This window comes from Ochotona princeps, chromosome 5 (assembly GCF_030435755.1).
Source record: "Ochotona princeps isolate mOchPri1 chromosome 5, mOchPri1.hap1, whole genome shotgun sequence".
Taxonomy (NCBI): domain Eukaryota; kingdom Metazoa; phylum Chordata; class Mammalia; order Lagomorpha; family Ochotonidae; genus Ochotona; species Ochotona princeps.
In genome coordinates, this window is record NC_080836.1 from 61,404,519 (window position 1) to 61,428,802 (window position 24,284).

General features: G+C 36.7%; 1 protein-coding gene across 1 annotated transcript in view; it reads left to right on the top strand.

Moving 5' to 3' along the window:
- Positions 1–23,952, top strand: part of DNAJC10 (DnaJ heat shock protein family (Hsp40) member C10) — a 42,825-nt gene extending 18,873 nt beyond the window's left edge. Inside the window, exons 9-22 of the mRNA XM_058664697.1 lie at positions 885–1,022; positions 4,546–4,635; positions 5,749–5,862; positions 7,327–7,441; positions 9,812–9,939; positions 10,207–10,323; positions 11,047–11,148; positions 12,136–12,291; positions 14,512–14,645; positions 15,350–15,403; positions 15,638–15,785; positions 18,121–18,240; positions 20,616–20,720; positions 23,883–23,952. Coding sequence (XP_058520680.1) covers positions 885–1,022; positions 4,546–4,635; positions 5,749–5,862; positions 7,327–7,441; positions 9,812–9,939; positions 10,207–10,323; positions 11,047–11,148; positions 12,136–12,291; positions 14,512–14,645; positions 15,350–15,403; positions 15,638–15,785; positions 18,121–18,240; positions 20,616–20,720; positions 23,883–23,894 — 1,533 coding nt within the window. The 3' untranslated portion in view covers positions 23,895–23,952. The remainder of the gene's footprint in view (positions 1–884; positions 1,023–4,545; positions 4,636–5,748; positions 5,863–7,326; positions 7,442–9,811; positions 9,940–10,206; positions 10,324–11,046; positions 11,149–12,135; positions 12,292–14,511; positions 14,646–15,349; positions 15,404–15,637; positions 15,786–18,120; positions 18,241–20,615; positions 20,721–23,882) is intronic.
- The last annotated feature ends 332 nt before the right edge of the window (positions 23,953–24,284 follow it).

A 24,284-nucleotide genomic window follows, 5' to 3' on the forward strand; every position in this document is an offset into this window, starting at 1 on the left:
ACTTGCCAATTGTTACTTCAATTATTTTTTCTGTCTTGTCTCTGGGATTCCCATTGAATACATGTTTACATTCGTTTACATCACTGTTTTCTTGCCCCATTACCAGATTTTGCAATAACTTGACTAAGAAATGTACTTCTCATGTAGGATTTTGAAATTCATTAAAAGAGGCTCTGCCACTGCAGGTTAAAATGAGGAAGGCAGGGCCCGGCCGCGTGGCCTAGTGGCTGAAGTCCTCTCCTTGAATGCGCCTGGGATCCCATATGGGCACCAGTTCTAATCCCAGCAGCTCCACTTCCCATCCAGCTCCCTGCTTGTGGCCTGGGAAAGCAGTCGAGGATGGCCCAAAGCCTTGGGACCCTGCACCCACATGGGAGAGTTGGAAGAAGCTCCTGGCTCCTGGCTTTGGATCGGCTCAGCTCCAGCCGTTGTGCTCACTTGGGGAGTGAATCATGGGACGGAAGATCTTCCTTTGTCTCTCCTCCTCTCTGTATATCTGACTTTCCAATGAAAATAAATTTAAAAATCTTTAAAAAAAAGGAAGGCAATAATTTAATTGTACATTATAAAAACAGAATGTCTAATAAATTGCAATCATTGAAAGGGTACTCATAATGAAACTCCTCACGCAACAGTTCAAGCTTTTTATCCTGAAAGAGATTAATGAACAACCTTCTTTCTATTAATAATTTTTCTTGGAGTCTTTTTGTATAAAACTGTAAGAAGTAGATTTTTTTATCAGGGAAAAACCATAATTCATAATCTGAAGTTACTGAATGCTATTGAAATGTTTTAATCTTGTAAAAGAAAAATTGTTAAATTAAAGCTCTTTAACATTTTCTTCCATTTACAGCATGACCTATTTTTGTTCCTCTTCATTTTAGGAAGGTCTAGTTAATGTAGGGTGGATGGACTGTGCCACCCAGGAAAACCTTTGCAAAAGTTTGGATATCACAACAAGCACTACGGCTTACTTTCCTCCTGGAGCCACTTTAAACAACAAAGAGAAAAACAGTGTTTTGGTAAGAATCAGTTTAAAGACATGTCTTTATAAATACACATGGACACACATTGAAATGGTACATTATTTGCAAACAAGTAAGGAAATGAATCAGTTTATGTCAATATTGTAGAACATTTTATTCTAATAAGCTTTTTTTAAGTTTCATTTATTTTTATTGCAAAGTCAGATACACAGAGAGAAGGAGAGACAGAGAAAGATCTCCCATCCGCTGATTCACTCCCCAAATGGCAGCAACGGTCAGAGCTGTGTTGATCCAAAGCCCGAGTCTGGAGCATCCTCCAGGTCTCCCATGTGGGTGCAGTATCCCAAGACCTTGGTCCTTCTTCAGCTGCTTTCCCATGCCACAAGCAGGGAGCTGGGTGGGAAGCAGGGCCTCCGGAACACGAACCACTGACCATATGGGATCGTGGTGCATACAAGGCGAGTAGGCTACCGTGCCAGGCCTCAGGATTGAATTTCAATTTCTAGGATTCTAATACATGCTTCAGTTTATAAAGTCATTTTATACAGATCACTCTTAAAGTGACATTCATATAACATTTTAAATTACTGTATATCTACACTTGAAGTCAGATTACATTTAAAGTGTTACATTCGTAAATACCAAAGATACAGCATATCATCTTAAAGGGGGAGACGAACATTTATACTATAAGTTTTTACTTAATTGTGTAATTCTTAACGTAGAAAATACAGATTCTTGTTAGGTTTTACTGTGACTCAGGTAAGTATTCTTTGAAAGCAGAGTGAATAAATAACCTGCAGCTGAGCAAGACCAATGAAATCATTTGGTCTAGCCATGCCAAGGCAACATGAGTATGATTAGAAATTTAGCAAATCTATATAAGATTTTAAGTTCATAATTTTATATGACCCACAAATATCCAGAAATTGTGTTGTAATATCCAAATGACTTTTGGGCAGAAAAAGGTTCCCTAACCCTATTTTAAGGCATTCTGTGGCATTGTGATGTAAACCCAGGTGAACATCGGATGCAGTTCACCTCCCTGTATTTATGAATAGGACATGGAGGCTCAACCAAGTGTCAAGGAGCTGAGGCATGCAATGCTACATAGGTCTTTAAAGAATCCCAAACGCAAGGAAAGAATTCTGATAATGATGCATCTCAGTCTTCTTGTATTTTCATTCTTTCTTAGATATTAATGAAGAAAGTCATATGCAGTGCAGATGTACAAAGATGCAGAATTTCCAAAAACCAAATCCCTGTCACCAGCAGATGTTAGATCTTCCAGATCTCTACATATGTGTACACTTACATAGATCTGCTGTTCTGAGATGTGCACTCCCTTCAAGATACATGGCAGACATGCACTCTCTACTGTGGTTATTGATGTCTCCAGCTTAAGTGCCCCTGCTTATACCACTCACATTATCCCATTCATCTTTTTAACCCAATTTGCCACGCTTCAGTTAATGGAAAACTCCATTCTTTATTATTAAGGCTCAGTGCCTTGCAATCATTCTTGATTCCTTTTCCTTAATCCCTATAATCACTTTCTCAGGAAGAAAAAAATATATGGTTGGATTTTGAAAATGTTTCCATAATCTGCCTTTATTTCTGCCAGAGCATTTGTCATTTTGTAACACACACTATACTTTGTTTAGTTTGTCTTCTGTTTTTCTCATTGTTTGGATTTGTTTAAGTATCTGGTGTGTGTGTGTGTGTGTGTGTGTGTGTATGCACACACACACACACAAAAAGTTCATGGAAATGCATATAATAAACAATTATGAATCACTTTCAAAATTTTTTGCAATGAATCTTCAATTTTTTTAAAGTTCCTTCTATATGGTAGCTGCTGTATATATGTAAATGTATGTGTACACGACATATGCATAGATGTAAGGGGATAGCCCTAGATATGTGATTCTTTTCATAAATAGGATTCTGTAGTGGATATTGTTTCATAATCTAATTTTTCACTCAGGAAATTTTGCCTGTGTGAATATATTTATTACATATATATATAATACTTTCATTTTGTTTATGTATTTATTTCTCTTGTTCATACATCATCCTCTCTGCAGTCCTGAAATCCCAACATGCTTTACAGCACACACTTAATTTAATCAGACTTCTTCTGATGGTGTTTTCCCCTTACTCTTTCTTGATGTAAACATTGTTGGAATGAGCTGTCTTGCATGTTCATTCTTCCTTTCTCCAGTTACATGATTTAAAATGTGATGCCTACAACACATTTAAATTCAATTTATATTGCCAAATTGTCTCTAGAATAGTTGTTAGTTGGCACTGCCTTCAGTTTATGAGGATCGCCTAGGGCAGAAACAACACTTATAGCTTGTTTCTTTCAGTCTCATATTTGTATGTGATCTTTAGGTTATATGGCAAACTTACAAGTATAGATCTCTTAGGAAACAAATGAGAAAAGGGGGAGATAGCAGAGAGTGGGAAATTAGACATTCCTTGCCGCTCCTAAGGGCATGCCCGTCTTTATAAAGCATTGCAGATAACTGTCTTTAAGAGGAGGATGGGTAAGATCCTTTACAGATATAACTGGAAAATTCCAAGACAAGTTTACAGTGATGTGCCAATGGATTCATTGCTACCACTTTTAGATAAGGTGCTAATGGGAGTGTTTTCTAGTAACATCTTCATAATGAACGTCACCATAGAACCAGAAGCTGTGGAACTGAAACAAGATTGTTGTGTTGATATTGTAAACTCTGCTGGCAGAAGTTGTTTTATATAAATCTTTCAGAATATTTGTACTGTAGATTTAAATTTTAAGACATGAAACCTAGAAATATTCTTCTTATACTTTACCCTTCCAAATACTCATTCTCACACATAACACCATTAAGATGCGAAGTTGGTGACAGTTTCTGCTAGTGTTTCACTTAGTACCTGAGGTGTTAAACATGACTCAGAACAACTGTTTTGTCAATCCTCATATACATTCTCTTGATGCAACTATTGCTACACTGCATGATAACTGCTGTTTCATTGAGAATTAGACTAGTAAGGAAAATTACATTTAAAAAGATACTGAGGATAAATAAGGTTAGAAGTAAAGAGAAGTTGTTATTTTTTGTGTTACAAGTTATTAATTATTGAGTATTGGTTAGGATATGAAGTTTCTTATTTGATCAAGTAATTTAGCATTATAGCAACTCTTTAAAATTCTGTAAAACATTGATATTCTGTATAATATAATTAACCTTAAAATTAAACTTGAATAATGTTTTTAGAATGATATGGAGATCATGCCAGGTTATTCTGAGAATTATCATAGACAGCATACTTTATAGAAAACTTCATTAATTTAACATCTAATAGTGGAATTTTCTTTTTTATAACCGTGTTTAAAAGTCTAGTTATATAACATCTCGAGTAATTTCCAAAATATACTATGGAAAGAAGTTATTTGGAAAACTTTTTAACTCCTGTAATAGTTTTCTTAAAAATTGTAATTTGAAAATGGGGAAAAATCAGATAGTAGTTTATTCAGAAAGACTGTAACATGATTTTTTCATTCTAGTTTCTTAATTCATTGGATGCTAAAGAAATTTATTTGGAAATAATACGAAATCTTCCAGACTTTGAATTGCTTTCAGCGAGCACATTAGAGGTAATATTTAATACTAATTAAATAGCAATGAATGTTGATAATTTTTTTTGAAATATTTTAAGTCTTAACATTTTAAAGTCAGCATTTATTTCATGAGTAGAGTGAATTTCAAGTAACAGATTAAAAGAATTGTATTAGTTCTGGAGGAATTTGATTGTTAGAATCCTGGTGCTTCTAATTCAAAGAAAGTAAATCTATAGTTTTAGAAAATGTATCCAATTCTGAAAGTAGACTTGGAAAGGAATAACAGAAATGGTAGGATTCTGAATGCAAAGCAACTTTAGATCTGCTTAGGAATTTTATACTCTTAGCTTTAAATTTTTATATTGTTTATTCTGATGCCTAGCATCACTTAGAATTAACCATTCAGTTTGTTGATAGAATACTTACAAATATTCTGTCTGTAGCAGTCTGTTTTTCTTATTATTTTAAAAAAATATATTTCATTTTGTTTGAAAGGAAGTTAGAGAGAAGGGCAGTCAGAAAGACCTTCTATCTACTGGTTCACTCTCCAGACAAAAGCTGCCATGGCTGGACCTGAACCAACCCAAAGCCAGGAGCTCTTTCTGAGTTTCCCACATGAGTGTAGGACTTTGGACCATCTGCTCCTCTTCCCAGTATTTTAATAGGAAGCTGCTTCAGAAATGGAGCAGCAGGGATGTTGAACAAGGCTGTTGAATACGGGATGCCAGTGCTATTCACAGCAGCTTTACCCACCGTTCACAGTGCTAACTAGCCCTTCTTCGTGCTTATTTTTCCCAAGGCTTTATAAATCTTTCTACTAAATTTTCTTCAAGCTTTTTAACTCTGCATTATCCAAAGTTTTTTGACACAGTCATCTACTTTTCAGTTTTATAATCTACTAACTGAAATTGCTGTAGAGTTATGATTGATTTCCAAAGCATTGGTCCAAATAAACTACAAACAATACTAGTAGGTATTATTAGGTAATAATAATGGGTAATGTTATTACCTATTGAATATTTAAAATATTAGTTTTCAAAATATTAGGTAATATTTTATGTTGGTAGGGTAGCTAAAAACCCCAAGGGCATAAAAAACTAGATTTCTTTGTAAGCTCCTTATGTCTGATACTTCTTTTTTACTTTTAAGGATCGCTTGGCACATCATCGATGGCTCTTATTTTTTCAGTTTGGGAAAAATGGAAATTCAGATGATCCTGAGTTGAAAAAACTAAAAACTCTACTTAAAAATGATCATATTCAAGTAAGAAAAATGTATTTTGCTAATCTTCTGATGGTGTGCTTTCTTGGTAACTTAATGCATTTAATAAAACTTCAAAAAGTGTTTTTAAAATGTTCATTTAGAATTCTGGGTTGGGAAGCCCATATTTGTGGGCTGTGTGTTCATTTTAAGAGTTATTGATTTACTTGGAAGCGTGGCAGAGAAGGAGAGAAACAAAACATCCACTGATTTTATTCCCCAAATGCCTGCAAGAGTTGTGGCTAGGCTTCCTAAAGCCAGAGACAGGAATTTCATCCAGGTTTCCCATATGTCAGAGTCCCAGCTACAGTAACAGGTGAGTCTGAAGCAGAGGAACCAGGACTCGAACCAGTGCCTCAGTAGGAAATATAGCTATGTGAAATAGTGACTTCGTGTATACCACAACATAAACCCCCATTTTTTTTTTCTGAAATTGATTCATATAATTCCTGTTCATTATTTAAAATGTAGGCTATATAATCGATTTGTCTAAAAATATCACCGATAGTTTCAGTACTATTGATCAGCATGAGAACTTGTCACTTTTAAATATTTTATGAATGTCTATATGTGTGTGTGCCATGCATCTGTATTGCAGTGGTCCTTATAATAGATATCCATGTGTAAGTTTGTACGTGTACTTCTAATTTACATAAATTCACTCTTATTTAACTTCTCATTCAACAACATCAAAACTTTCCATGGACTTGTAAGAAAAATATCTAATATTTAAAGCTCTTTATTTAAAGGACAAGGTTGTATTGAGATCTTATTTTCCCACTTTTTTATATTGAATGGAATATACTTGTCCAATATTAAGTCCTCCAGAAAGTTTTTATTTAGATTCCAAACTTACTGCAACAGCCTAGTATCTTGACTTTTTTTTATAATCTTTGCTATTCTGATTGGTCAGAGTGATGTGTTAAGTGTATACTTTTATTTGCATGCTGTCTATTGTAATTGGGAGAAGACGTTTTTTAATAATTATTAGCAGATCATAATACTTTAGTTTTTTCCTAGCCCGTTTTCTTCTTCCTGGTGGAATGTGTATCTGCCAGGTTGTGTCTTATTGGACTCGGGGGCAAAATACTACAGATTTTTTTGAGATTTTAATTTCCCTTTTTATGCATGCTACTCTTTCACACTGCATGAGAACATTAACCTTTTCATTATTTCTACTGATGTTTGAATTAGAAAGTTCTTACACCCCAAGGTTAAAGGATATTCCTATATTTGCAGAAACATCTTACATAACTTCATATTTTCTTAAATTCCTGAATTTAACTTTCTGGGAAGCATTTAACTAAATTGAATTCACTATCAAATGCAAATGAACTAGTTGTGTCTGTCTTTTATGACCCATTAACTTCGGTTTAGATAGTATCTGGGTATTGTTAGGAGTATTTTAATGTTGAATGGGTAAGATCGTGTGTTTGCAAGAAAGTCACCCTCCTGTTTCTACTTTAGGTTGGCAGGTTTGACTGTTCTTCTGCCCCAGACATCTGTAGCAGTCTTTACGTTTTCCAGCCATGCCTAGCAGTATTTAAAGGACAGGGAACCAAAGAGTATGAATTCCATCATGGTAAGAATGGGGGAAAACGATGGAAATTAGTCTTCATTTCCAAAAGGGAATGTCTAATTATATTTTTTTCCTTGTATTTTTTGGATGTGCTTATTTTGAGTAGCTATATTCTCATTTATTAGTTCATTAGTAAATGTGCAGATATTTTGGATTATACAGTGCTGCTTCAAAAAGTTTATGGAAATTGGTGCAGAAGTATTTAATACAGTAGGTCTTCAGAAGAGACCCAGAAAAGCTTACTCATGACAAGTAACTACAGATTTTGAAACCAAATGAGTTTGACTGCAAATCGTAGGATTATAGCCATTAAACCAAATTTTAGTGGTGAAGTTAGAGCCTTGCTTACCTCTGAAATATTTCTCAGCTTCCTCCCTCCTTGGTGCCTTACTTTAGGTCTGTCCATTTCATCTGCTCTTACATCTTCCTTTTGGAAGATTACCTGTTTAGGTTTTACACTTTAAAACTAATTCCTTTCCCTTTTTTTTTTTTTTTGCAAAGTTATTACTTGGAACACCATTCTCATGTGGCTTACATGCCTTAACTCTGAAGATTCCTTAGCATAAGAGCAATCACTTTGTTTTAGAATACAGCTTTTTTCTAGCACCTGCTGTGATGCCCGAAACATAGTCAGACCTTATTATAGTTTTTGAGTGGGGAGCACTTGTGATCTGCCATTGCCAGATTTCCCTGCCTTGACTCCTACGCTCTGCCCTTATAGATGATCTTAATGTCAGGTACTTTTGCATCTCGAAATGCTCTTCGTCCACTCCACTGTGCATAATCTCTTCCAGTGTAACCATTACTTCCTGCTCCTGCAAAGATTTAGCAAACTTGTAATCACCCTTCAAACCTTAATGTAGTTTCGCCCTAAGCATTTCTTTTAATGTGCCATTACTGACTTTACAAATGTTGATTCTTTGGATATAAATAGGTATTGAGCCTTTGTGTGTACAAGGTAGAGTTCTAGAGAATAGGAAAAAATATATATGGACTCAGTCTCTACCTTCAAGAACGTTATGTGTTAGTAGGGAAAGCAGATGGACAAGTTGACGTATTTTTTCAAATCTGAAAAACATGAAGTAGGGAATATTAATTGCCTTCCTAAGTAGTAATGACTCCCAAAACTCAGCAGCTTAAACATTTATTACTTCACATTGATTTTTGTTGATCATAAATGACAACACATTAACAAGATAGGTCTGGATTCAGAGTCTCATGAGGTTGAAGACCAGACTGGCTTCAGTATGTAGTCTCAGGCAAACCGTTGGGATTCTTTGCTGGTTGTTGGCCACTGCCTCAGTTCCTCAGCACATGGTGGCCACAGTGTGGTCGCTGTCTCCATCCAGAACAAGTATTCTGAGAGAAAACAAGACAAAAGCAACAATCTTTCATAACATTGTCTTAAGACAAAATATTATATCCATATTCCATTTCTCCAACCCTGGTACAACCTAGTGGTCTGAAAAACCCAAAGGGGAGGTCATTAAGGGATGTTTAGCAATGGATTACCAGATATAAGCATATAATCTTCTAGGATTATAGAAAGCCTTGAAGAGAACAACTTTGTTGAAACTTGAAGTAGAAATAGTGATTGCCCAAAGGAAAAGGTAGTGAACATTGCAAGCACAGATACATTCATTGGGCTCTGGTGAAGAGTCTTACTGTTGTTCTTAGAAGTAGTAGAATGTTTAGGAACAAGGTCTAGCACATAACAGGTGCTTGACTTAAAACTGACCATTATAGTGAGTCAGAGGCACTTGGGAGACATAAGTAGGCTTTGGGTAAGAGAAATATAGGCAGTGGAAGACAATCAGAGGCAGTTAAGCAAGGGGACATCGTAAATACCAGATAGGAAATGGATTAATGAAGGCTTTGGACACCAGCTTGATTATTGCAGTAGGCCAGATTAAACTCGGGCAGGTTGGACCTTGTCAGAGATAGACAGCATGGGTGAGGTTTTGATAAAAGGACCGAAAAAGTAGGCTCTCTGGGAACACTTATTAGGCATGGAACAGATTATCTGATTGCCAAGCAAGACAGAGAGAATGAAAAAGGGAGAAAGTTGGATACATTTCATTTGAAATAATAGGATGTCCAGGTAAGTTTTTCTCCTGGGCAGTTGGTAGGTCTGCTGAAGAAACAAAGTTCACCATAAATATAAAGAACCAGAAGAACAAGATAATACAGTGTATATTGTACCCCTAAGAGTACTTTGAAGAAGTGGTGACATTTTAACTCAAACACACACACACCCCCCAAGATCAATTAGTTCAAAAGATCATCTTTCAATATTTGAGCATAAAATCTGAAATGTTCTAAAAATATAAAAGCAGATTGTGGATTTAATTTTTCTCTTATTCAATTTCAAAGGAAAGAAGATTCTATATGATATACTTGCCTTTGCCAAAGAAAGTATTAATTCTCATGTGACTACACTTGGACCTCAAAATTTTCCTGCCAATGACAAAGAACCATGGCTTGTTGATTTTTTTGCCCCTGTAAGTTATTTGTCAGTAGGCTATTTTTATTGGTATGGTTTAAAAGGAATTTTCTACATAAAAGTCTTTAGCATTAGAACTGTGTCATTGGGTTTTCACCATTCTTGCATATTGCTTGAAAGTTAGAGTAAATGTAATTACCCTTCTCCAAGGATTAAGGCTTGCTGCTAAGTATAATTTGCCACCAAGTATGATTTGTCTTCATATGTTTGCAAAACTGGTGAGTTTGTTTCATCTGGCTCAGTGCCTGTGAATACTTTTCTTTAGTGGTGTCCGCCATGTCGAGCTTTACTGCCAGAGTTAAGAAAAGCCTCAACACTTCTTTATGGACAGCTGAAGTTTGGTACGCTGGATTGTACAATTCATGAGGGACTCTGTAACATGGTAAGTATAAGCATCTATCCTCATTAAGTTTGTAAAATAGAGGCCTATAAACCATATAGTGTTAAAAAGACAGGATGTTTTTTCAAATGTGCCTTTTCACTTACAAGCAATAAAAATATTTCTAAACAATTTATTGTGATGAGGTTAAATCATAGCTAGTAACTGGTGTATTAGAATGTAAGAAAGATCGTCTCACTCGGGCAACTATTTATGATTTTCTGTTTACAGTCTTTATTAACTTGTGGCAGTCTAATTTTTATCCTTTGGCATTGCTCATGTTTGCCTTTAAGGGTGGTTAATAGATTCTTTTACCAAATTCTTCAACACATTTTTTTAAAGTAAAGTTTTTTTTTATACTACTCATTTTTCATGAACTCGTAGACCCTTCATAGGAGAGATTTGAGGCAATGAATGCGCTTTTTGAAACTTGTTTATATCAAAATATTTTCCTATGTAAACAAATACTTCAGTTCCAGAAATACCTGGAAATTGCCTGAAATAGGTACATGATATTCATTTCTTTCAGAAAAAGATTAAAGTGAGAACTGACAGTTTGTTCTTTACACCCTCTTGCTACCTTGACTGAGGAGAATAAAAAAAGACGAAACACTAATTCCATGGTTACATCTCAGTATTTTGATGTCTTATTTTTATGGCAAATGGAGAAACTATCAGCAGGATTGAGTACTGAATTTGTTTAATTTTTATTCTCCATCTTTGCAGTATAATATTCAGGCTTATCCAACAACAGTGGTATTCAACCAATCCAACATTCATGAGTATGAAGGGCATCATTCTGCTGAACAGATCTTGGAGTTCATAGAGGTACTGGAAGTTCTAGCCTGTGACTAAAACCCTTCTCTTTCTATCTAGACTTTGTATGAATATTTAGTCATATTTGCTTGCCAAAATTTTTCTGCCAAGATGGCTTTGATTGTGTTTTAACAAAATTTATTCTCATAGGCAAGTTTGACATCTAGTATGTTATAATAGACACAGCAAAATATTAAATAGATGAAATAACATGTGGCATGTAAGGCTTTGTTAGCCCTCTGCCATGCTCTGTTCTCTAAGATCAACATACTCTCCAACTACAGCAGCAAGCCTGGGCAGTTTATGCCAGTCTCCTGCATTAACACGACAGTGCTCTGTGTCTATGCTGCTGCTTTGTTCGAAAGTTACGATGAACTAAAGCAGTTACAGAGGCCTCCTGGAACAAAGATGTGTTCTAGCTGCTTGTTCAGTAATAGCCAGCCAGCCTACTGTGTAGAAGCCACAGATAAGCTGAACACAGTAATGTGTTGGTGCTTTTTAAAATTATTATTTTCCTAGTGAAGCTAATCTCTTGCTAGTATTGCCTGGACTTTATAAATCTAAAGGTTGCTTAAAACTGCCTTTGGAACATGTAGTCTCTTCTGGAGAGGTCATGGTGCATCTCCAGTCAGAATGTCGGCCAGATAAGGTCGACTTCCCATCAGTAATTAAAGTATCTCTTTTAAACCAATCATTCTTGGATCCAGAACAGATTAGTTACGTAGATGCGGATATATCTACTAGTGGTATTGTCTACTCCCAGCTTTAGTTGCCTCTTTTCCTTGTGATTTCAGGAAAAACATATATGCCCTGATTCAAGAAAATAGATGGGGAAAATCCAAATTAAAGACCATTTTTGTTTTTAATTCTAATACTCTGTAGATTTCCTTAAACATCTTTCAACTTCTAAAACATAGAAATCGATAAATTACTGTAAACAATTTGCCAACAATATGTAAATAGCCATAACTGTTCTAATAGAATCTGTGTTCCTTTTAGGACCTTAGGAATCCTTCTGTGGTCTCCCTTACACCTACTACTTTCAATGAACTAGTTAAAAACCGAAAATATGATGAAGTTTGGATGGTTGACTTCTATTCTCCATGGTGTCATCCATGTCAAGTGCTGATGCCGGAATGGAAGAGAATGGCTCGGGTGCAGTAAAATTGTTTCTTTTCAATCTTAATAACTCATGAAAAATGTTTTTTAGCATAGTTACTTTGAAACAGATTAGTAAAACCAAAACTGGATTATTTCATAACATGCCATGTAGATTCCAACTCTTTCCTAATGTGAGTTGTTTTTGGTTTGTTTTTTTTTTTAATGCGTTCGTGTGTGGGTATGACCATTAGCTATCCCAAAAATCTTGATTTTGTGTTTAAATTTAAGAGAGAATCCGCTAACCCCGGTTCACTCCCAAATCCCTACAATATCTGGTTGGGAACTGGGCTAGGCTGAAGCCAGGAACCAGAACCTCAGACCACTATCTCCCATTTGGGCAGCCATGACCCAGCTACTTACTCATTGGCAGAAGGCTGGCATCAGGAACTGAAGCCAGGAGTCAGACCCAGGTACTGCAATGTGGGACACAAGCGTACCAACCTGCATCTTTACCACCAGGCCAAACACTGCCCCACTGCTTTCTTTTCAGTATTTTGGACTTTAGAGAGAGATGCTTGAGTAGCAGGCACTGTAGTACAGCAAGTTAAACCTCTGCTAGTGATGCTCCTATCCCTTATTAGAGTACCACCTTAAGTCCCAGCTACTCTGCTTCCAGTCCAGTTTCCCTCCAAATGCATCTCAGGAGGCAGATGATTTTTCAAATGCTTTGGTTCCTGCTAACTGCAATAGCCCCTGATAGAGTTCCTGGCTCTTGGGTTTGGTGAGGCCCAGCCTTGGGTGTATTAAGTATTTTGGGAGTAAACCAGCGGATGGAAAAAAAAAATCAATCTTTCACCACCTCTGTTACTCTTTCAAGTAGATGAAAATAAGCATTTCTTTAAGATATTTGTGGGACCAGGGTCTGGCGTGGTAGGCTAGCAACTAAAATCCTTGCCTTGCACACCGTGGCATAGTAAGCTAAGCCTCCACCTGTGGCACTAGCAACCAAAATGGGCACTGATTCATGTCCTGGCTGCCACACTTCCAATGCAGCTCCAAATTTATGGCCTGGGAAAGCAGCAGAGGATAACTTAAGTCCTTGGGTTCCTGCAGCCACGTGGGAGACTCACAAGAAGTTTCTGGCTCAGCTGCGGCCTGCCATTGAGGCCATTTGGGAATGAACCAGCAGATGGAATCTCTGTCTCCTCTCTAACTGCCTTTAAAAAATATGTATTTTTATTTGAAAGATTTATTCATTTTTATTGGAAAGGCAGATATACAGAGAGGAAGAGAGACAGAGAGGATCTTCCATCCGATGGTTCACTCTCCTAGCGGCCGCAACGTCTGGAGCTGAGCCAATCCGAAGCCGGGAGCCAGGAGCTCTTCTAGGTCTCCCACACCGGTGCAAAGTCCCAAGGCTTTGGGCCTTCCTCTCCTAACTTCCCAGGCCACAGGCAGGGAGCTGGATGGGAAGTGGAGCCGCCAGGATTAGAACCGGCGCCCACATGGGATCCCAGCATGTGCAAGGCGAAGACTTTAACCACTACATTATCGCGCTGGGCCCAAAAATGAAAATCTTTAGCAGGCATGTTTTAAAGGCAAATTTAGAGAGATCTTCTGCCCCTAGTTCACTTCCCCAGATGGTGCAACAGCCACGGCTGGATCTGCCAGAGCCAGATGCCTAGAACTCCAAGGCCCAAGTGAGTGCAGAGGCCCAAACACTTGAGCCATCCTCCACTGCTTTTCTAGGTTGCAGCAGCAGGGGGCTAGCTGGAACTCAGCCTGCTGTGTCAACACGAGCCCCAGAAAAACATTCTGAAGAAAAGGAGCTGCCAGGGTTAATTTATTCTAAAAAGTTTTCTAAGGTTTTAGCAATAAAAATATTTGGAAATTTCCTGCAAATAGGCACATGAAAGGTTAAAAATGTTAAATATCAGAATTAAAACTACAATATTTCATAAAACCTATGTTTAATCTTTTTAAATTTGGGCATAATTTGGTAAGTAACTTGTAATTTTGAAATAATTTTTTCAATGGAGGCAAACACTTTGATTTTTATAAACATTTTCTATTTAATGGTGGATTAAGTCAGCTGTTAAATCTGTAATTACTGTAACTTTAAATTTATTGGTATAAATGGTTTGTGTCAAGGCCATATCTGGTTTCATGTGGTGAAAAATCAGTAATAAAACCATCTCACAGTGACCTTAATGTTAATAAAATACCTGTTTGTGATTCTCATTTTGACACCTTTATTGTCCTTCTCTTGCACAGACACTAAATGGACTGCTAAGTGTGGGCAGTGTGGACTGCCAACAGTACCATTCTTTCTGTACTCAAGAGAATGTTCAGAGATACCCTGAGATAAGGCTTTTTCCACAAAAATCAAATAAAGGCTTTCAGTATCAGTAAGTATTCTCTGAAATTTTTAACTGTTTAAGTTATACAGTTAACATTTACAATAGCCTAACCAAATAAAAGCCCACTGGGTTACTGAGTTTTTTGGAAAGTAAAGAGAATTGAACAGGCTCACTGTCAAGAAGACAAGGAGAAGGAAAGCCATCATGCATGAGGCCTTGATTTACTTTCAGGTGCATTTGCTCATTGTTTGCACTGGTTCTCACATTGCTCTGTATTTTAAAAGAGTAAACTCTCAGACGTGCTGTTACCTTCCCAAGGCATGGCCACGAGGGTCTGTCTCGGTGTCCCTATGTTTTCTCTTCCCCATGTGGAATTTCAGGTAGGAAGTTCCAAAATAGAGTATGATGAAACTTACTAAAGTAGAAATGAGCTGTGGGTTTCAAAGGAAGAATCACAGCAGTGAGAAAAGCATTAAAAAAAAAAAAAAAAAACCCACAATTTTAAAGTAACTGTTTATGTGAGTCTTAAATTTTGGACATTTCAAGTCTTTAATTTTCTCAAATTGAGTGTCTGAACCTGTTTCACAGTTGCTGGACATTCTGTCTATAGCCACAAGAAAGCAAAGAACTCTGGGAGGCTGTGCATTAGTATTAGTGGCAAGATATATTGGAGACTAGAAGCTATCAGTCAGCTGTCCTTATTTGTTCAATTGCTTATAGTAAGATTACAATTTACGTTTTTTTTCTTTCAGTAGCTACAAAGGTTGGAATAGGGATGCTTATTCCCTAAGAATCTGGGGTCTAGGGTGAGTAAAGTATTATTTCAATATAAAGTAATTTAAAGCTATTTATATTCTGCTATGTCTGTAGTTACATTTAGTGTGGGTTGTATAAAGTTCCAATATTTTTGCTTAATAGTAAAGGAATTATATGTACCAAAATACATGGCAATTTTGTGAAGTCATTTTTAGTTTGGGAAGTTTTACAATAATTACAGTTTAGATTTTTATATAATAAATTATTTTGATTACTTGCTGCAGATTTTTACCTCAAGTGTCCATTGATTTAACACCGCAGACTTTCCAGGACAAAGTTTTACAAGGGAAAAGCCACTGGGTAGTTGATTTCTATGCTCCTTGGTGTGGACCTTGCCAGAATTTTGCTCCAGAATTTGAGCTCTTGGCTAGGGTAAGTCTTGTCGATATACACAAATAAGTTGTAGTCACTTGCATGTTTTAGTAATTAGATAAAGCATTGTAGATATTATTTAGTGTGCTCAGTTTTAGAAGAACTACTCATTTGTATAATTATTATCTATACAGTATGCTTCATGTTTATTAAAGGGTTTAACTAGTACCTTCTCTCTGGAGTTAATATCATTTCCCTCCTACCCATACAAATCAAAAGCTTCTCTTTCCTTATCAGTACCTGTCTTCCATGTTTCAATCTCATGCCCTGTTCCTTTCCACTGATAGCCTCTTTGTTCCAGCTTTCACTGTCTCTTATCAGCCAGTTGTTATTTCCCTTTTCCTCCTTCAATGCTGCTTAGGTGACCTTTCTAAAATACTGCTTTCTCTGGCGTACTACCAGAATTGACATCTCTGAAGGGTTCTTTCCTGCTCTTCAGCCTTATCTTTGTCCCTTCAACTCTAGGTACAGCAAGATAATAGCATTCTCTGAACATGGATGAAATTTTCATCTAGTGGAAAAATGAAGATATGTAACAGTATAATTGGTTGTGGGAACTTAGAATGAGCGTAAAAGATGGACTTTATGTCAGATTCACACCAGGAGGAGTCAGAATAGTTAGTACTGATGACACATTTAAGAATGCCCAGGCCCTAGTGCCAATTAGCACCTCTAACAGGAAAGAGCAGAATAGAGGCTTGAAAGCCTAGGACATGCTGAGGGATCTCCACTGTTAGTCTAGTATAGCCAGAGTGTAACTAGAAGGGGAGTACTAAAAACTAAAGCTAGATTATCAGTAAAGAAGTTTATTCCGTTACCCCACACTGTGTATGCTACCTCCAGAGTATCATCTGTGTGAGCATTGTAAGAGTTACTGGGTAAGCAGGATATTACAAGTTAAATCACACTAGTACTCTGGACAAGGGCTAATAAAGATTTAGAGCATTGGAAATAATACAGTACATTTTCATGTGTAATTGAACATAAAGAAAAATATTAAAATATTAAGTAACACCTGTGGATTTTTCTGCACTTCAGTATAAGAGTACAAGTGAGAGACCATGTACTTGCTTATGCCTACAGCTTCCTCGAGGTCTTCACACAAATTAGAGGTAGCAACACAATTTTACTGAAATGAGAGATAGTAAGGAGAATCCAGTATTAGGCAACAGTAATAGATTTGAAGGGAGGAAAGATACCAGAAACAGGTTTTAATGTTAGATTGTGATAAATGAAATTTAGGATGCCCCTACTTTCTAAGCTAAACTGGTAAATCTACTCTTGTCCTGTCTTAAAGGAAAAAGGATTAATTTTATTCGCTTTTTTTTTTTTAAGATTCATTTATGGGGCCATCCCATGGTTACTCAGCAAGCTAACCCTACACCTGCAGTATCAGCCTCCCATTTAGGCCAACAGTTCTAGTCCTGGCTGCTCCACTTCAGATCCAGCTTTCTGCTTATGGACTGGGGAAGAGGCCCAAGTCGTTAGGCCCTTAAACCCACGAGACTAGAAAGGGGCTTCTGGCTTATGGCTCCTGATTTCAGATTGTTTCGGGTCCAGCTGTTGGGGCCCTTTAGAAAGAGAGCCAGCAGATGGAAAAATCTCTCCTCTCTATAAATATGCCTCTCAAATCAAAATAAATACAAAAAAACACTGCATTACCACAAATGTGGAAAAGCATAAATGATGAAGATTTAGTCATTTGAAAGAGTTACAGCTTGAGGGAGAGGCAGAGAGGTCTTGGATCTGATTTCACTTCCCCACATGGCTCCAACATTGAGAAGTACTCATTCAGCTTGGTCAGATAGAAATCACTGATCATTATAGGGCCGCTTCAGTACAGAGGAGCACAAAAAATAGATGGTGATGAAGTGAGGAAAGCATACAATGAAACAAGCAACGTGGTTACTAGAAGGAATCATTCCAGGAATCCTTTTCTGATTATGTATGTATACCCTGAGACAGGTTAGTGGCATAGTGAGCCTTCCCCCAGACACTGCTCCCTCAATGCAGAGAGGTTGGGGATGGATGGACGATGGAAACAAAAACAGGCCATGCATTATGTTCCAGGCAAGGTGTGGGAAGGAAGAAGCTGAGGAAGTTCAGGATACAACTTCTCAGTGTTCTGCAACAAATGAGGAATTTATCAAGAAGGGCTGGTGTTAATAGCCTAAAGGGCTAGAGGACTTTTTGAATCAGGAGAGGAAAACCTAAGATTTAAGATGACAGACCTTTATGGTGAATATAAACAATGGAAAATATTTAAAATCATACTGCTTAGTCATTGCCAAAATTGTTTATGCCAATGAGAAAATAAATTATTTTCTTTTTTCAGTTAATTAAAGGAAAAGTGAAAGCTGGCAAGGTAGACTGCCAGGCTTATGGGCATACATGCCAAAAAGCTAACATCAAAGCTTACCCAACTGTGAAACTGTATCTCTATGACAGAAAAAAGGTATGTACAAGGCTTTCCGCACCTTCACTTCTCAAAGGAAAATTGTTCATCATTTCTTTCCCTTTGTCTTACTGCGTATTATCTGAAACAAGCGTTTTTTTATCCACGTATATACCACCTGATCAGCTTTTTCTACCTCACAATTGATGTGATCTCATTTGATTTGAAATTCTCATACTTGTCAATAGTAACACTGCTAGAGAAAGAATCTGTTACCAGTAAATATCTCGGGTAGAATTCAGGTTATTCTTTCCTATGAATTTCTGTATTTCCCATAAATTTTTCCTTGAAAGGAACAAAGTGGAGTACTTTTTAAAATACTTTTGGAATAACCTCTGTACCTGAAGGTTTAGTTGTAACAATAGTTACTGGTGATCTAATTACCAGACCAAAGTTAGAGTTCCTTGGTTATCATACTTTTGGGTACCACTGACTGTGTGAATTCTACCAGCATAGCCTACGTCTGATCAAAGATATACAAGCTGCCACTTGTAGCCAGTGTAATTGCAAACTGCAAGTGCCCCTGACTTTTGCTGTAATGCCAAGTTAAAGAAGAGACTAGATAGTGGAATTCTGGTATTTTAAAAAATACCTAAAAATAGATTTCATCAAGATTTTTGGTATTTCAGAGAATTGTCTCAATTTCTTAAACTCAGTTTGTAAAAAAAAAAATAAAAAGGTACTAGATCAGTATTGCATCTTAAGAATGAGAAAACCTTTCCATGTCAATCATTTTCTACGCAGAAGTAGACTTGGAAATTACAATTTAAACCAATGATTAGAGTGTTTTACTACTGTAGTATGATCTGTGGTTACTTCAGAATTTACTGTAGATGGTTGAAAAACAATGTATGCATAATAGGTAATAGTTAAAGATGATGAGCAAAACGCAAATGATAAACGCAGAATGGAGTGGTCATCCTAGATAGTTCTGTGCTTAGGATAAGCTGACAGTTATTAATTTAATGTTGATATGGTTTGTTGAACAAAAAACAATAAGACCAGTGATATTTCAGAAGTTTACAGTAACTACTTGAAGTCACTGGGAATACCCTGCAATTCATGCTGCTGCCCAGAATACTACTTTGAGTTTCTATGAAAAAATCCTTTACACTTCAAAGTAATGAGCTTGCTTTAGAGAAAAATGAACTGTAACAAGCAGTATTCACTATTAAATGGTAGTTATAAAATACAGCTAATAAATTAGGTTATAAATTTCAGAAATCTGGAATTGGCATAAATCTTTTTTTAGTGGAGGCTTTTGTTTTGACAAGATGCTGTCTGTTAAGATGAGCCTGAGGCACGTAGAACATAGTGTGTGAATGAGCGGTTATATGAGAACTTGAACCTTTCTGTGGAAACAGTAGCTGTCTGTTCTCAAAACAATCAAGAGGTCAGGCTGTAGATCATATTCAGGTGGAGTGATATTAGAGAAGGATTCACATAGTGAGTAGTCACCAAGGTAACCAGGCCATTGAAAGGGCTATTGGAAAAAATGGTGCTGTGTATCAGGAGGGGTCCAGAGAACAAATGTAAGAACTAAATGTCCCTCTCCAAACTAAAAAGTAGGTGTGGTGATCAGAAGTTTATATTTCACATAAATTTCCCATATTCAAATGTTAGTATATTCAAGGTTGTGCTATCATTTCCATCTGTTTCCCGTAAGCCAAAAAGCAGCTGTTAGCAACAGCTATCACCTCACACTTCCCGCACCACTAATCTGTTTTGTGTTTCCTTACATTAGTCTATTTTGGCCATTTCATACAGACAGAATCATACTATCTGTGCCTTTTCTGACTGGCTTTAATTCATCCATCTTGTGTGGATTAGTACTTTTCCTTTTCAAAACTAAAATTTTTTTTTATGGACAAACCAAAATAATGACTACAGTCAACTGAAACACAAACCAAGGTAGGAAGTTACACAAATAAAAGCATAGTCCCCAGTTGTGAATTGGGGATTGCACCAAGGATAATAGGTAAGTTGAGGCATAAAATAAGCACACTTGAATCTGTTGGCTTGCTTATTCTGCTTTTCAGCCACCTTCTTACTGTGGGCAGATAAAAACTAGGGAATATGGATTGTATTGCATTATTGTAGTTTGGAGTTGTATTTAACTTACAATCATTTTAGTCCTCCACAGACGTTTTTCCTCATGTTAGGCTTTTGGAATCAGTTGATACATTTTTCTGAAAGAATTTTTTATGCTACCTTATCCCTACTAATAGTAATTATTTCAGGGTCATTAACTTTTTACAGCATTACTTCCTTGAAATTTCAAGCAGTTTCAGAACAAGAGAAATTTTAAGCATCTTCAGTCAAGTTTAGGTGAGACTACCACTTTGGGGTAAAATAATGAGTCTTTCTCCTTTCAGAGGAATATTTTGGAAGAACAAATACCTTCTAGAGATGCAAAAGCAATTGCTGACTTAATAGATGGAAAACTGGAAATGCTCCAAAATCAAGGGAAGCGAGATAAGGTAAGGACTAAGCCTGGAGCTGACTTGCAAAAGTTACTAAAATTTATTCTTAATGTAAATTACACCTATCAATGAAGAGGTAAAATGAAGTTCAAAAGACATTAGCATAGTTGGAAACGCCTACTTTGGGAAACATAATAATCAAAATGCAACCCCTAAATACTGAAAAACTTATAATCACTTAAAAATAGTTTCTAAGTATTTTTGGTCCATACAAAAGCTTGGTTACAAATGTTCATAGCATCACTAATAAACTCATGTCCATTGACTAAAGAAACAAAATGTGGTTTGTCCATAAAATGCCTCTGCATGCAGTGCCGGCGCCGCACTTGAGCACCAGTTGATTCTCGTTACTGTAGCTCCTATCCAGCTTCTTGCTAATGTGCCCAGAAAATCCCCTGCACATAGGAGGGATCAAGATGAGGCTCTTGGCTTTGGCCCTGCCCAGCCCTAGCTTTTGCATTCACTTGGGGAATGAACTAGCAAATGGAAATTATTTTTCATAATTTTTTTAAATATAAATAATACTGAGATTGACTCAGTAATGTTTTCCATGAAAAATAAGCTGTGACTTCACGGCTGCATTCCACCAAACGTTTACGTAAGAGCCAGTACCAGTTGCCCTGTATAATTTCTACAAAACAGAATAAGAGAGAATTTTTCCATATACATTCTGAGACCATTTCTAAAACCAACAGACACAACAAAAAAGCTGCAAGTCAGTGTCTAGACTCAGAATCCTCAACAACATCCTAGGAAATTGAACCTAACATCCTATCAGACTTTATTATTAGCAGTTGGGACACACCGCAAAGAGGGGAGTATAAGGATAGTTCAGACACGTAAGTCAATTAACTTTCATATGTACAACAACAGAATAGAGCAGAAACTAAGATTATCACTGGATGCAAAAAAAAGCATTTGATAAAAGCACTCTTATTATTAAAGCTCTAAACAGCTTAGTTATGGAAGGATTGTATGTCAGCCTAATAAGCCATTCATAGCAAAGCAACAGCTCAAATACTGAGTGGGGGGAAAGCTCCCGACTTTCTCTCCATATCTGGAACTCCACAAGCATGTTCATTTTTATTCAGTATAGTACTTGAAGGCCTAGCCAGAACATTTAGTCAAAGGAAAGGGATGATCCAAATTGGAAAGCAAAAAGGCTGCTACTCTTTACAACTGACATGGTTTTGTAGTAAATTCACAATTGCACCATGCGCAGTCAGTATACAAGAGTTAGCGCATTGCTGTACACCAGTGGTAAAATGAAAAGTAATGCAATCCTACTTCCAGTAACTACAAAAGTAGAAATAACTAGGAACAGTTTTAACTTAAACTGTGAAACATTGAAAAAGATCAAAGAAAACACAAAGAAATGATAGGACAGCCCATGCTCATATATTTTAAGAATCAGTATTGGGGGCCAGCACCGCGTGGCATTGTAGGTTAAATACGCCCCTGCTTGCAGTGAGGGCCAGTTCAAGTCCTGGCTGCTCTACTGCTGATTCAGCTCATTGCTAATGATTCTAGGCAGGCAGTAGAAAGTGACCCAGGTCATCTTACATCCACAAAGGAGATTGGGATGGAGTTCTGTGCTGCTGGCTTCACCCTGGCCACTGGGAGAGTGACCCAGTGGTTGGAAGCACTGTCACTCTGCCTGTGAAGTATTTAAGATAGTTAAAATATCCATACTATCCAAAGCAACCTAGAGAGTCAGTGAGTTCCTTATCAAAATGCTGTGACTTTTTTCCAGTGAATTAAGAAAAAAATCTTAAAATTCGTATGAATACACAGAATCCCCAAATAAAGCAATCTTGAACAAAAAGAAAAAAGCGAAAAGTAGTACACTACCTGACTTCCAACTATATTACAAAGCCGTGACTCCCTCCCATCGCTAATAGTATCAGCGTGTCCTGGCATTGAAAAAAGAAAAAACTAATGGAATTGAATCAAAAGCACACATCCACAAGCCAGCTGAATTTCTATAAAGGTACTGCGAGCCCACACTGGAGAGGATTTAAGTGTTCCTGGGAAAAAGAGACAGCCACGTGCATAAGAATATAGTTATCCTGCTGTCTTTCACTGTAAACAAAAGTCAACTTGAAATGAATTACAAACCTAACAATGAGACCTGAAACCATGAAACCACTTTAGAAATCACTCTTAGAGCATTGGAACAGACAAGGATTTGGGCCTGAGACCTCAGAAGTGCTGGAAACAAGAGCAAAAATAGAGCATCTCATCTTGTGCAATGAAGGAAACAGAATGAAGAAACAATATTTGCAAGCTATACATCTGATAAGAAACTAATATTCAAAAGAGAGGGGACTCGACTACTGAGCTGTAGAATATGGATGTAGGTAACAGTAGCTCCAAATAGTCATTTCTCAGTGACTAACAGGTACATGAAAAATGCCAGTATCACTAGTCAAGGAAATCTGAGAGTTAAGAAGTGCTGGTAAAAATGAGAAAAGGGGTGGGGGGGAAACTTATATACTCAGTCAGAATGTAAAGTATAAGAGTTAGTAAAGTAATATGGAAGCTCCTTAAAACTAAAAGCTCTAATTCAGAAGCCCTTTTATACTGAGTATGTATTTTAAAAATCTGTCAGACACTTGTCATTTTTACTTTGTCTCCTTTCACAATAACCTCAGTCTAGTTTTATAGACCTAGATTAGCATACTGATTTAGCCATAACCCATATCTGTATTAGAGTCCAGTAAACTGTGCTGCCTGCAGGCTTCAAGTATGTTTTTTTATCCAAATCTAAGATAGGCAAGAAGATTATGAATCTGTTGTCTTGGTTTCATGTTTTACTGATGTAATGACTGCTTTCTCAGTGTACTTAAAATTTGTGACTTCAGTATTCAATATTTGGAATAAAACTTATCTTAAACCAAAGTTGCATAACCGAAAGAAATACCAAGTAGAAATTTCACAGTCTGTAAAACTGCAGCTGACACCATCTCCTGCAGGGAGCTTGGAAGTAGGAGTAATTCCTTTTCCATGATTATGGTTATGCAACGCGTATCTCGTGGTGATCCATAAAGTACTGATGGTTATTTTTAAAGAGGAAAAAAGTCAGCTTTTTATATTAATGTTACATTTCTAACATTATAAACTCATGCTACCTTTCTTTTGATCACTTTGGTACTATAGGATGAACTTTGAAGATAAAGAAAAAATAAGCACTGCTCAGAAGATAGAATGTTAATACATTCACGGTGGATCCAATGGTGTGTAACTACACTGAGAGCTGTACAACACTGGTAGAAATGGTTTGCGAATGTTTTCTGGAAAGGGCCAGATTATAAATATTTTAGACTTTGAAGACTGTTCTTTGTTGCATATTCTTTTTGTTGTTTTATTTTTTAAAACAGACTTTCATACATTGTAAAAATTTTTCTTAGGGCCATATAAAAATGGGCCCAAGGCCAAATTTAATCCATTAGTCATAGGTTGCTGACTCTGAAAATGATGTTTTGGGTTCCTGGTTCTACCACAAGCCTTCTCTGCTATTGTCTACGCACATATCTAAGAAATACAAAGTGAACTTTTTTC